Source organism: Macaca nemestrina, chromosome 2 (genome assembly GCF_043159975.1).
Source record: "Macaca nemestrina isolate mMacNem1 chromosome 2, mMacNem.hap1, whole genome shotgun sequence".
In the NCBI taxonomy this organism is placed as follows: domain Eukaryota; kingdom Metazoa; phylum Chordata; class Mammalia; order Primates; family Cercopithecidae; genus Macaca; species Macaca nemestrina.
This window is the reverse complement of record NC_092126.1, coordinates 117,228,632-117,241,625: the sequence shown is the minus strand read 5'-3', so window position 1 is coordinate 117,241,625 and position 12,994 is coordinate 117,228,632. Positions and strand designations below refer to the sequence as shown.

The following is a 12,994-nucleotide window of genomic DNA, read 5'->3' as shown; positions in this document are numbered from 1 at the left end:
CCCGGCTAATTTTTTTGTATTTTTAGTAGAGACAGGATTTCTCCATGTTGGTCAGGCTGGTCTTGAACTCCTGACCTCAGGTGACCTGCCTGCCTCAGACTCCCAAAGTGCTGGGATTACAGGTGTGAGCCACCGTGCCCGGCCATGCTCCTCATTTTTAAAGTGGATATTTAACGTTTCTATCTGGTATTATTTTCTTCTAGCCTGAAGAACCTCCTTTAACATTTCTTAGAGTGCAAATTTGTTGGTGACCAATTCTTCGATTTTGTTTACCTGAAAGTTTTTCTATTTCCTTCTTTTGTGAAGGGTATTTTTGTTTCATACAGAATCATTTTTCCTTTCACCTCTTTGAAGATGTCACCCATTGCCCTATGACTTGCACTACATCTGCAAACAAGTAGATGCATATTCTTATTATTTTCTCCTGGTACGTAATGTGCCTTTTCCCATTTGCTTTCTTTTAAAATTCTCTGTATCTTTTACTTTCAGATATCTAAATTTGATGTGCTTAGCAGTGGTTCCCTTTGTGTTTCTACTGCTTGAGGTTTGTTGGGCCTCTTGGATCTATTAACTTAGCTTTCAATACTTGCAACATAATCAGCTTTATTTATCTTAAAATTTTTACTCAATCTCTTTCTTCTTCTTCTGTGACTCCAATTTCATATACATCAGATTGCTTATTGTTTTAGAGATCACTAAGCCCTCACTGACTTTTTCTATAATGTCCAATCTACTTTTTTCAGATATTCTATTGTTTCTATTTATCTACTGAGATTTACCTATTCCTTTATTATGTCCATCTTTTCCTTCAGTTCTTTTTTTTTTTTTTTTTTTTTTTTTTTTTTTTTGAGACGGAGTCTAGCTCTGTCGCCCAGGCTGGAGTGTGGTGGCCGGATCTTGGCTCACTGCAAGCTCCGCCTCCCAGGTTTACGCCATTCTCCTGCCTCAGCCTCCCGAGTAGCTGGGACTACAGGTGCCCGCCACCTCACCCAGCTAGTTTTTTTGTATTTTTTGGTAGAGACAGGGTTTCATTCACCGTGTTAGCCAGGATGGTCTCGATCTCCTGACCTCGTGATCCGCCCGCCTCGGCCTCCCAAAGTGCTGGGATTACAGGCTTGAGCCACCGCGCCCGGCCTCTTTTCCTTCAGTTCTTTAAACGGGCTCATAGTAGACTTCAAAGTCTTCGATTATTAATTGCAACATCTGTCATCTTTTGTTTCTACTGAATTTTCCCTCCTTGATCATGAATACTTTCCTGCTTCTTTTCATGTCTTATAGTTTTTGGTCATGAGGAAAAACATCTTGGGAACGTCTGGGCTTTGGTCTCTTCCTTTAACGAATGTTGATTTTTGTTTTTTTGGCAGGTGTTTAATTTATTGGCCATTTCGCCTGATCCTTTTGAAACTCGTTTCTACGCTTTTTAAGTCAGGTCTAGAGTATCTTATTCAAGGGCTAAAGTAGCTCCAACCCTAAAGCCTGGCTTTTCTGAAGTCTAGGTACCCAATGTATTCAATTAAGTCCTTCCACTACAGCTGAGCAGAACCATGTACCTCCCAGCATGGAGTGATTTCCAACCACTTACAGCATTCTACTAGCTGTTCTCTACCTGACCTCAGTAAGTATCACCTGGCACAGAAGCAGCTTAGTGTATGGTCAGATTTCAGAGAACCTCTACTCTGATTACTGGAGCCCCTTCTCTGCATACTTCTCACCCATACTCTGCCCTGAAAATCCCAGCCATCTTAGCAGCCCTGAACTCTCTTCTTTGACCCCTCAGCAAGTGGACCATCGTTCTCTGCTGGGCTCTGCCTCTCTGCCATAATTCTAAAACTGTCTCCAGGCAGAAAGCCAGGACAATTGCAGTTTATCTCATGTGTTTCCCTTCTCGTAGGGATTGCAATCCTGTACATCCTATTTCCATTTTCTGAAAAGAGTTGCTTCCTATTTTTTGCCCAGTCTTTTATAGTTGTTTATGGTGAAAGGTCCAGTTTGGTAGCACTAGTATGTTGTGGCTGGAAGCAGATTATATGAGCCTTAAACTGGTCTCTCTACATCCATTTGTGTATCTATCCAATCTATTCATATTACTGCAGCCACAGTCAACATTTTATTAAGAATTTCAAACATCCATAAAAGTAAAAACAATTATACAATGAACACCCATATGCCTACCACCTAGATTCCATAATTAATACCTGCTATCTTTTCTTCTTCTTCTTTTTTAAGACAGGGTCTCACTCTGCTCCCCAGGCTGGAATGCAGAAGCATGATCACAGCTCACTGCAGCCTCAAACTCCTAGGCTCAAGCGATCCTCCTGCCTCAGCCTCCTGAGTAGCTGGGACTATAGGCACACCTAACTAAAAAGACTTTTTTTTTTTTTTTTTTTTTTCCCTCAGAGACAAAGTCTCGCTATGTGGCTCAGGCTGGTTTCAAACTCCTGGCCTCAAGCAACCCTTCCACCTCACCCTCCTAAATCACTTGGATTACAGGTGCAACCCACAGCACCCAGTTGCTACATTTTCTTTATCACCTATCCCTGCATCCCCCTAATAGATGCATAATCTATTAATTCATAATCTATTAATAGATGCATAATCTATTAATAGATGGATAATCTATTAATTCATCTTATCTTTTTGAAGGATTTTAAGGTAAGTTGAAGATATGAGAACAAAGCATAATTTTTAGAAAATGTAAATCTGAATCATACCACTCCCTGCTTAAAATTCGTCCATGCATTCTCTTACCCTTCAGCTAATGACCAAAACCTGTGACACAGTCTAAACGTCCTATGTGACATAGACTGCCAGCCAGTCTCTCTCCTTTCATCTGCCTCCACCTCCAGCTCCCCCAGTTCCGGTCACCCTAGCTTCGTTCAGTTCCTCCAGCATCCTCTGCTTCTTCCTACTGTATCTCCTTTCTGTGGGTTTTCCCTTGACTGGAATACCCTTGCCCCAGCCTCTTCTCCCACTTTGCCTGGATACGGTGACTACTCATTCTTCACTTCCAGGATGCTCCTACCCACTAAACTGACAGCAGTTGTGCCTGTTAAACCCTCTCACAGCACATGAACCTTTCTTTGAAAGCATTTACACAGGTTTGTAATTGTCATTTTGGCCTCCATCATTAGATATAAGCTTCATGAAGAAAGAAACCATTTCATTCTACCGCTGTAACTGCAGTGCCTACACAGTGCCTATATCCCACCACTGTAACCCCAGTGCCTACATCCCACCACCATAACCCCAGTGCCTACACTCCACCACTGTAACCCCAGTGCCTACGCGGTGCCTACATCCCACCACCATAACCCCGGTGCCTACTTCCCACCACTGTAACCCCGGTGCCTACACTCCACCACTGTAACCCCAGTGCCTACATCCCACCACCATAACCCCGGTGCCTACTTCCCACCACTGTAACCCCGGTGCCTACATCCCACCACCATAACCCCAGTGCCTACATCCCACCACTGTAACCCCGGTGCCTACATCCCACCACCATAACCCCGGTGCCTACACTCCACCACTGTAACCCCAGTGCCTACACGGTGCCTACATCCCACCACCATAACCCCGGTACCTACACTCCACCACTGTAATCCTGGTGCCTACCCGGTGCCTATATTCCACCACTGTAACCCCAGTGCCTAGCAGGGCACTTGGCGTACATCTACCACTGTGTAGGAACTGAAAAAAAAATTCATTAAATGAATAAGTCATTCTTAGGAAGTTAAGAGAGAGGGAGAAAAAAGGATCCAGCAGGATTTTCTTATTCTTATTCGTCTGTTATATCAAATTCAACTGCTTCCAGGGCCAAGCACAGTTGCCCTATTTCCAGAGAGCTATGGAACAAAGTCATCCAGAAAGCCCTCCGAAGACAAAAATCCATAGTTCTCCAATGCTCTTCTAGCAGCCGATCTAAATTCTCATAAGACTGGGGATTTTTATGCTCATTTGCTTCTCAAAAATACAGCTCTGAATACCAAAGCTGTTTTGTTTTTTCCAGAGAAAATCTCTTTAATAAATGGTATCAATAAGGGCTTAAAACCAACACCTCATTCCATGCCTCTCATCTCACACACCAGGGCAGTAACAGTGACTCTCCTTTGCTCTGTAGCACTGTGTATGCTGTCTCATATGGGCGGAGGATAATTAGGGCTTGGGTGCATACATCTGTTGAAGTATTAAAACGAAATCCAGAAAAGGAACTGTTGAACTTTAACAGGGAAGAGTTCCCTACACTATAGATCCACTGGTCTTTGTATACCAAGCTGCCCTGCAATACCAATATTTGATCTCTGTAAAATCAATTTTACCATCCTGTAAAAGAATATTACACAAAAGAGAAAAGAAGCATAACGTTGACAGTAGCATCTTAGAGACAATCATCAATTTGTTTCTCACAAACCAAATTATTAAACTCCTAAATATCCTTTTCATTGTAAAAGTAATGGCAATTGTTAATGCCTCCAATTTAATAGGGAACACAGAAAAATTATGGCTTTAATTTCAACTATTAAGGTAGCAACAGCTTTATAAAGAACTGGGTCTGTGCATGAAAGCACTGTAATGAATTCTCTTCCCCTAGGATTTTAGATCAACAGATTCAACAGCCTCCCCTGCAACACTAATACCCTCAACAACTTCCCTCTTCTAACCTGCACATCAACAACCCAGAGCACAGGTGGAGGGGGAACTGCGGACAGAGCAGTCAACTCAGCACAGAGCTCTCCATCCACAAAACGAGCGTCCAGGAGGGCACATGTGGCCAGAGGTGCCTCCTGGGTCCTCAGAGGTCTTTCTGTACATTATAAAAAAAAGAACTTGGTCAGGAACAGATGATAGCCACAGCTGACAAGTGAGAGCTCTACTGAATCTGTTGCTAGTGCCTGGCTGCTGTCCACTGCTGTTGCCAGGGAAACAGACGTCAGCTTGATGGAAACAAGGATCAGCGAAAACTTTCACTTACCTCGTTTCCACTGATCCCGACAGCCATTTCTATGGAAACAGTAGCTGCGAGCCAGTGGCAGAGAGGTTACCACTCACTTGTTAATGTCAGGTGTGGCTACCAGCCTGTGCACTTCAGGTACCATGGTACCAACAGCACCAGGATCCAGCTGTCAGCTACCCCCAACAGCTGTTAACTCTGCAACAAGAAAGTTCAGTGTTCAAAAGTATATATAAATATTTAGCTAGGTTCTTCATTAGAAAAAGGAAATTTAGCACTCTCATTTAAAGCCAAATCGGAGCTTAGTTTCTTGTTCTACCAAAGCCAAGCCACGTGAGGGTACTGAAGGACCCTGAATCTTTCCGGCACCCTAACCTCAGCATTCAACCCCATCCACAATATTACTTCATGGTTCAGAAAAAGGGGCATCCAACTGTAAACAAATCTTTCACATATTAGCCTCTTCAAACCAAAGACAAACCCAGCTAAATGTGGGGAAGTACTTTGCTACAAGTAATCATTAAGCGTGTCTTTAGCTTAATCGTCACTACAACACACAGGAAGTTATTTTTTAATCATATGAACTATCTACAAAGAGTCCTCCACTGTCGCTTTTAGACTGGACTTCTGTGTGCCCTAGTAGCCACTGGCCAAAAATTCTCTGTTGGCCAAGATATGGAATTAACTCACTATTACAGTGTGGTTTTATTCTGAATACGGTAACAAATCATACCGATATGCTGGCTACCCCAGGACCCCACTAACAACCTTTTCAATTTTGTAAGCAATTACCCTACTCTTTAACAATGCAGACACATCAGAGGTATATATATGTTGGAGGAAATTCAATTGTCCATTTTCTATCAGTAGATGCTGGTAAAGTGTTGAATGAGAGAAAAATCTTCTTTTTCTTTTTTTTTTTTTTTTTTTTTTTTGTGAGACAGAATTTTGCTCTTGTTGCCCAGGCTGGAGTGCAATGGTGCAGTCTCGGCTCACCACAACCTCTGCCTCCCGGGTTCAAGTGATTCTCCTGCCTCAGCCTCCCAAGTAGCTGGGATTACAAGCATGTGCCACCATGCCTGGCTAATTTTTGTATTTTTAGTAGAGACAGGGTTTCACCACCTTAGTCAGGCTGGTCTCAAACTCCTGACCTCAGGTGATCCACCTGCCTCAGCCTCTCAAAGTGCTGGGATTACAGGCATGAGTCACTGTGCCCGGCCAAATGAGAGAAAAATCTAATCTCAGTCACGAAAAATGTATAAGAATGCCTATTCTCAGAGGATACGTCTCCACTTAGAAAATATTCACAAGTAATACAACTACTATCTATTGGTGTGTTTTGCCTCTTGAGCCGCCATTCAAGTAGAAGAAATCAGAGATTGTCTGGCTATTACTAGTATGAATTTAAATGGACCAAACCTGATTCCATTATGTAAAATTCTAGTACAGTCAGTCCACAGCGCACTGGCACCGGCACCATCTTCCCTCTTCACACTCTCCATCCCATGAATCTTTGCTTTAGGAAACCAAAGCTTCCTAAATGTAGCCATGCCTGAGTCTTTGTCTAGGCCCCTGGTATCCGATTAGCCAGAATGGAATGTAGGACGTGAGATTCAAAAAGATAAACTAATTTGAAAATCGCCTTCAGTTTTCCATAATGCTTCACTTCATCCATGTTCCCTTAAACTTCTAAAGATAAATAGGCATACAGTAATACAAAATTGGATTGATTTAAAATGATACCTGTGATCTCGTAGGATCTGGAACTTACTGGAACACCAAGAATACAAATTAATTTGTATTTGTATGATTTTGAATTTACAGACCTGGGCTGGGTTTACATTCAATTTTATATCATAAGAGTGGGTTTAATAACAACATTTATTGACTAACAATATACAAGATCTACTTAACAAAGTATTTCAAATATTTTTCATAAGATGTTGCCAAAACCAAAGGTTTGAATTCCTAAGCAGATTATAAATGATTTTAATCTATTCTTTGAAGCAAGCCCAGGAGGGGGTTTATGCAGTAATATCCTTTAGTCAGCAGTGCCTTATGTCATTATATATATAATAAAACATTTTTAAAATATAACTTGGGCTTTTCACTAACACAGACCTATCTTGGCCAGCTATTATTAATTAGTTTGAAAGGACTGAATTGATTCGCTTCTTGTCTTGCATCAAATCCAGGAAGAGATGCACCCTTCCTGAACTACCATAATTTCAACGGGCCAAGCCTTCTACATTCTTCAGCCCACTGGGTCCTCACTGAACTTCACAAAGCTGGTACTGTGATGAGCTCCATTTCACAGATGAGGAAAGTAAGGCGCAAAGAGGTAAGTAACTTGCCCCAAATCTCACAACTGGAAAAGGTAGAACAAACATTCAAGACTTGGTTGTCTGATTCTAAAGCTGGTGTGCTTAACCACTACGTAATAGAAATGCCATTCCCCTCAATTTGTGCACAAAAACCTTGTCAAATATAACTTTAATAACAATGATTTAGGCCTGCATAATACTTTGCAGCTGACACAGTGCTTCCACATCCTCCAGAGCCACCCCTTCTTGGGTGACACTGAGTACAACACTGATGTGTGTGTAAAGTGTGGCCACCTGCTGGGATATCCAGAAAATGCTACACTCCAGAATTTCCAAAGGGTACCCTGCACTGTTCCCACCTAACCCAGTGAGGCGAGTGGGGGACATCCATGGATTTAAGATAAGAATATGTTAAATGAGAAAACCCCTTTATGTATTTTTAGAAGGACTTCTACAGTCATTAGCTGATTGAAAACCACCCCGTGTGGGAGACGGCAAGACAGGATATCTCTGACATCCTGAAGGACAAAGAGACTAAGGCTCAGGGTAACTCAGTGAAGTCCCAGAGTGAACGTGGGACCCCGGCAGGACAGAGTCTAAGTCTTCCAGCCCCCTTCCTGGGGGTTGGAGCCACATCTTGGGAGCCTAGGGCATCCCCCATCTTGCAAGCTCAGACACCCCCACCATAGGTGGATGGCTGGTGGCAGGTGGGTCCTAAAATGGAGAAGGAGGCAGAGTCAACCAGCTTACCGCCCATGACCCTGGGAACCTAGCATGATTCTAAAGATGAAAACCTCAAAAGGGGGTTCAATGAACAATTTGAAAAGTGAAAAATTGCCAAGCTTCTAGAAGGCCACGTGTAATATGTCTGAATTGCAGACTTAAAGAAGACATTCTTTCCGATTCTTGGTCATAATGGGAGCATATCCTCAATGACAACTTAAGGTTAAATTGCAACATTAGTCATAGACATTCTCAGCCCCTCCCACAGAACACTGTGACGAGAGATGGAAGTATTCATCTATGTTCATGCATGGCTGCATAGGGTTTACAGTTCATAAACTTCATACTTACCTTGAGGGAAAAAAGACTATGTTATAAAACCAAAGATTTTCCCAAATCATCAACACTTTGCAAATAAACACCAAATCCAATGTGCAAATTAACGTCTGTTCAAGAATACAATAGGATGGCATGGCCACACACATGAAGGAGCCAAGGAGCAGAAACAGATACAGGTATTTCCACATGGCTGACAGACTTGAAGACACACAGCACCATCTAACATTTCCTCATGAGAAGGCAATCACATGGTCTCGACCAGCCTTTTTAAAATGAGGGCGTTTTAATTCAGTGCTTAGGGGATTACATTTGTGTTGGTCTGACAGTCCCCCGAGGTCTATGCAACATAAATTGTCTTCCTCTCAACATTTATATCCTTCTGGTTTGGCAGTACCTCTCTAGTGCTCCCTTAAAAAATTATGAAGACTCTTGAGGCTAACATTTAAAAAATAATAATAATTTGCTTTAACAACAACAAAAATATCAATGGGAAAGTAAGAGGGGAGTAGCAGGCAGAGAGGGAAGGCGGTTGCTGGGGGGGCGGAGGTGGAGGCATGCCAGCCCCTCGTCAGTCTCCAGGGGAGATGCCTCCTCATCTCTCCAGGGCAGCTCACAGAGCCTCTGGGTCTGCACCTCTATTGAACATGTGCCCTCCTGCACTGCTTCAAAATAGGCTACCCCATGAGATAATGAATGCCTACGCACAAGGCCGCTGTCTGTGTCTGAGATATCTTGGCACCCCTGGCCTCTGGACCAGAGCCGGGCACTCTACAGGATCTCAGGAAATACTGGCCAAATCAGGAACACAGCTGCGAGGCTGTGCTTTGCAGACATGGTTCTGTCTTTACCCAAACCAGCCCTAGCAGAGGCCTTCTGGGGGAGTAGACAGGAGGTCGTGGGCAGCCCCTAGGGGTCTGAGCACAACACACACTGACAGTTAGAATTGCTGGGAAGTCTCGGGTTTTTCTTTTATAATTTCATGTGTCATTTCCAGTCTCCTTCATAAGGGATCTAAGTTTTGTTTTGATGAAAAAATATTTTTTTAAAAAAATTATTTTCCCCCAAAATATATTTGAGTAAACCGGTTGTTCCATGAAGGAGTGTACCTTTTTTATCCTCCAGCTTTGGGTACCTCCCACGGAGGTGCAGGTTTAACCCCCATTTGTGATAGTGGGAAGCCCCGCCTCCCATCTTTTTCTCTTTTCTTTTTTTAAGCACCTCACGATCTGGCTCCTGCCTCTGCTTCATCATGCCTGCTGGGGCAATGGTTCCTGCCTGGGGAAGCTAAAAGATAAGGCATGTCACCGGCACTGTTCAAATTAGTGGTTTCCATGGCCTCCGTCAGTTTAGCTGGGTTTAGGAGACATGAGGCGCCAAGGAATTCACACCAGGATTGCTGCTGACCTTGTACAGGAAGCTCCTGTGGCAAAATCAAACACGATGTTATTTCTCCAGGAATAGACACCACCCTCACATGTCCAACCCTAGCCTAAGGCCGCTGAGGTTTACTAGGAGAAAGACACTTCTCACGTTGAGGTGAAAGGGCCTGAGGCTTGAGGAGCCACTCATCTACAGGAGGTGGCTCAGGCAGGAGAGGGTTATGTGGCCCCCGCCACCACCTCTCTCTCTGGGGGGCAGTGGCCCCTGGGGCCATCTCTACATAGGGACCTTCCTGTGACAGTGTGCATCCCTGGTGTGGAACTGACTACATTCAATCCAGGGCACGGAAGATGCGGAAAGGAAGCCAAGATGGATAGAATGCACTCGGCTTTCTGCTCTGGAAAAGGCAGTGTTTCCAAAAATGCGATTAAAGCCTTTTCACTAACTCAGCATACATGAAGACATCATTTCCCCGAGATACAGCCTCGGAAAGAGCAAGATAAAGTGAGTGAGGAAGAGATAAACTCGCCTGGAATCAAATCCATCAACACTGCTTCCTGAGGGTGCCTGGGCGCAGCGCAGTGACAGAGGCTCCTCTGGGAGACATGGGCCCCTCTTGGGCCTCCTGGTATCCTGCCTGCCCCCCACATCCTGGCAATGGCTATATAAAGGAGCTGACTGTGAGAGAGCCAGACAGCCCCCGGCTCCCTTCTCTGTAGCACCCCACCTTCTGGGGGTGTCTGAGAGGCGGTATGGATGCAGGGCTGACCACAAGGGTTCTGGGATGGCATCTCCAGCTACAGGCAAGGCACAGCCTGCAACATAAGGAGTCCCCTTTCCAGGCCAGTCTCTGCTACAGCCTCTTTGTGAAGAGTCAATCCATAGAGAGGAAGTGATAAACACGTAAACTTCAAAAACGGTGACTGAATGATGCGGTCTCTGTAAGGCCATGGGAAACGTGTGCACAAAAGTCGATCATCACTCTGCATTGAGAGAAGGATTCTATAGGTTATGGTTAAAACTGAATCACAGGGACAGTTCTCACAGTGACAGCACTAGAAAACCAAGCTAATAATCCCAATCTGAGGAAGATTTTGAAACTGTACAGTATTTATGTGCTTGAGGCTTATTTCTCCTTCACAGTAAAATCTAAAACTCCCCTGGAAGTATTTATAATGCACTGTGGTGACCTAAAGGGGCCAGGTTATGTACTAATAGACACAAAATTACAAGGGACGAAAGCCTCTTTCCTGGGGAGACCAAGGCTGGAATTCCTTTAACTCACTTGTAATCAACCTCTACACATTCACATACTAACACGACTGGCTTCGGGGGAACGTTTTCATTAAATTAACAGTGTTTGGCAAGCATCGGAAACACAGAATCTCACAGACAGAAACAGGGAGAAAGAATCACAGTTCAATCCAAAAGCAACACACTGAGGGGCCATCAGAGTCCAAACACATGCAGAGAAGCTGTCAGGGAGCAGCTGGGAGACACGCAGAGTTGCCTCACACGTGGCAGCAGGAGAAGGTGAAACACGGATCCAACTGCTTACCCACTAAGGACACCAAGAACCAGGTTAAGGACGAAAAATGAGCCAAGGATGATGAGACTAACAAAATACACCCATGGCCATTCCCATCCTATCGCATCATTTACCTGTAAAATGTAAGGAGATCAGTTATCAGTTACCCATTTGCTAAAGAGCAGAGCCCCAGTTGCAGCTGCCAGACCTCTCAGTGCTTTGCTGAAGGTTAGTGCTCCTAGGACAGGGACTGGGCCTAGGCCCTTCCTTTTTTTTTTTTTCTTTTTTTTTTTTTTTTCCTGCAAATAAGGACAAGCTCAGCTGCTGAAATCTACAAATGGGGCCTACCAAAAGCCCACCCAATCCAGCTCATTTTGCAACCATTTTATAACAATTAATCTGCATTCTATTTGGATCCAGACAAATAAAGCAATTATAAATGTATCTCATTTTAGAACAGACAAAAAAGGGCAAGCAATGGAAATTGTTTAAATCTCAAGCAACAATGCTGATTAATTTCTGGTCAATAATCGTTCTATAGTTCTCCTTCATGAAGCCTGGTGAGGTTCCAGGAAACAGCTTGATTTGGGAAGCCTCAGCAGAAAAGAAAGCATCTCAGAGGACACATAAAATGTCTGGCAACCCCTCTTGGCGGCCCTCATTCAGCAAAGCCTGTGTGGTCTTGGCAACTGTCCTCAGGACTCTGCTTTCAAGATGAAAGAGGTGTAGCTTACCCGCTCAATACACCAAGTACAAGATTTAGTACGAAAAATGACCCAAAGATGACGAGACTGACAAAATACACCCAGGGCAATTCAAATCCCATAGCATCATTCATCTGCAAGAAATAAGATGGTCTCATAGGAGTGGGTTAGTAAGAGAATTCAGTAAGGAGAGAGGGTCACATTAGAGATAGCATTCTATACATTTAATTAAACTTTACTTAGATTTAAATCAGAAACAACAGTAACCAAATCAGAGACAACAGCAGCCAACACACATTCATCACATATTCCCAATACACACACACACATACAGACAGACAGACACACACACACACACACACACACATACACACAGAGTTATCAAGGCTTTCAAGCCGAATAATAGCAGATTTTGGCCCCAGGAAGGAAAATCAGCTGGGATTTGGCTTTTTCTTACAGGAAACTGTCTTGATACGTGATTTTCAGGAAAGGTCTTGGTAGAGGACAAAACTAGTGCTTAGCTAGAACCTATTTTCTATACTGCCCAAGATTTTAGACTTTGTGTTTAAAATTTGTGATGGTGGAAAAGTCTTAATTATAGAGACAAACTTGCACCATTTGACTCTATAAACTCTTTTTAAAAACTCCTAAAATAACCTTCTACTGGAAGCCAACCTACCCAAGGAAACCAAACCCACTTTACATCTGGATTATCTGCAACCTGTGAGTGCAAACAAAATGAATGCAGCAAAACGAATGCAAAAAAGAATTTTTTCAAGGTCAACTAGCTGACATATAGTCAGGAGCTCTTTGCAGAATGGGCTTTTTCTTTTTTTTGAGACGGAGTCTCACTCTGTCGCCCAGGCTGGAGTGCAGTGGCCGGATCTCAGCTCACTTCAAGCTCCGCCTCCCGGGTTTAGGCCATTCTCCTGCCTCAGCCTCCCAAGTAGCCAGGACTACAGGCGCCCGCCACCTCGCCCGGCTAGTTTTTTGTATTTTTTAGTAGAGACGGGGTTTCACCCTGTTAGCCAGGATGGTCTTGATC

The 12,994-nt window shown here is 43.7% G+C and overlaps 1 protein-coding gene across 21 annotated transcripts in view; it reads right to left on the bottom strand.

The window, feature by feature from the left end:
- Positions 1-12,994, bottom strand: part of LOC105480573 (calcium voltage-gated channel subunit alpha1 D) — a 327,130-nt gene that overhangs the window by 132,787 nt on the left and 181,349 nt on the right. For 15 of the 21 annotated variants that reach the window (XM_011739659.2, XM_011739661.2, XM_024792372.2 and 12 more), the window contains one exon: positions 11,980-12,083. In XM_011739659.2, coding sequence (XP_011737961.1) covers positions 11,980-12,083 — 104 coding nt within the window. Of the gene's footprint in view, positions 1-11,275; positions 11,380-11,979; positions 12,084-12,994 lie in introns of all 21 variants that reach the window. The other 6 variants (XM_011739655.2, XM_011739649.2, XM_011739666.2 and 3 more) reach the window with 1 other exon arrangement.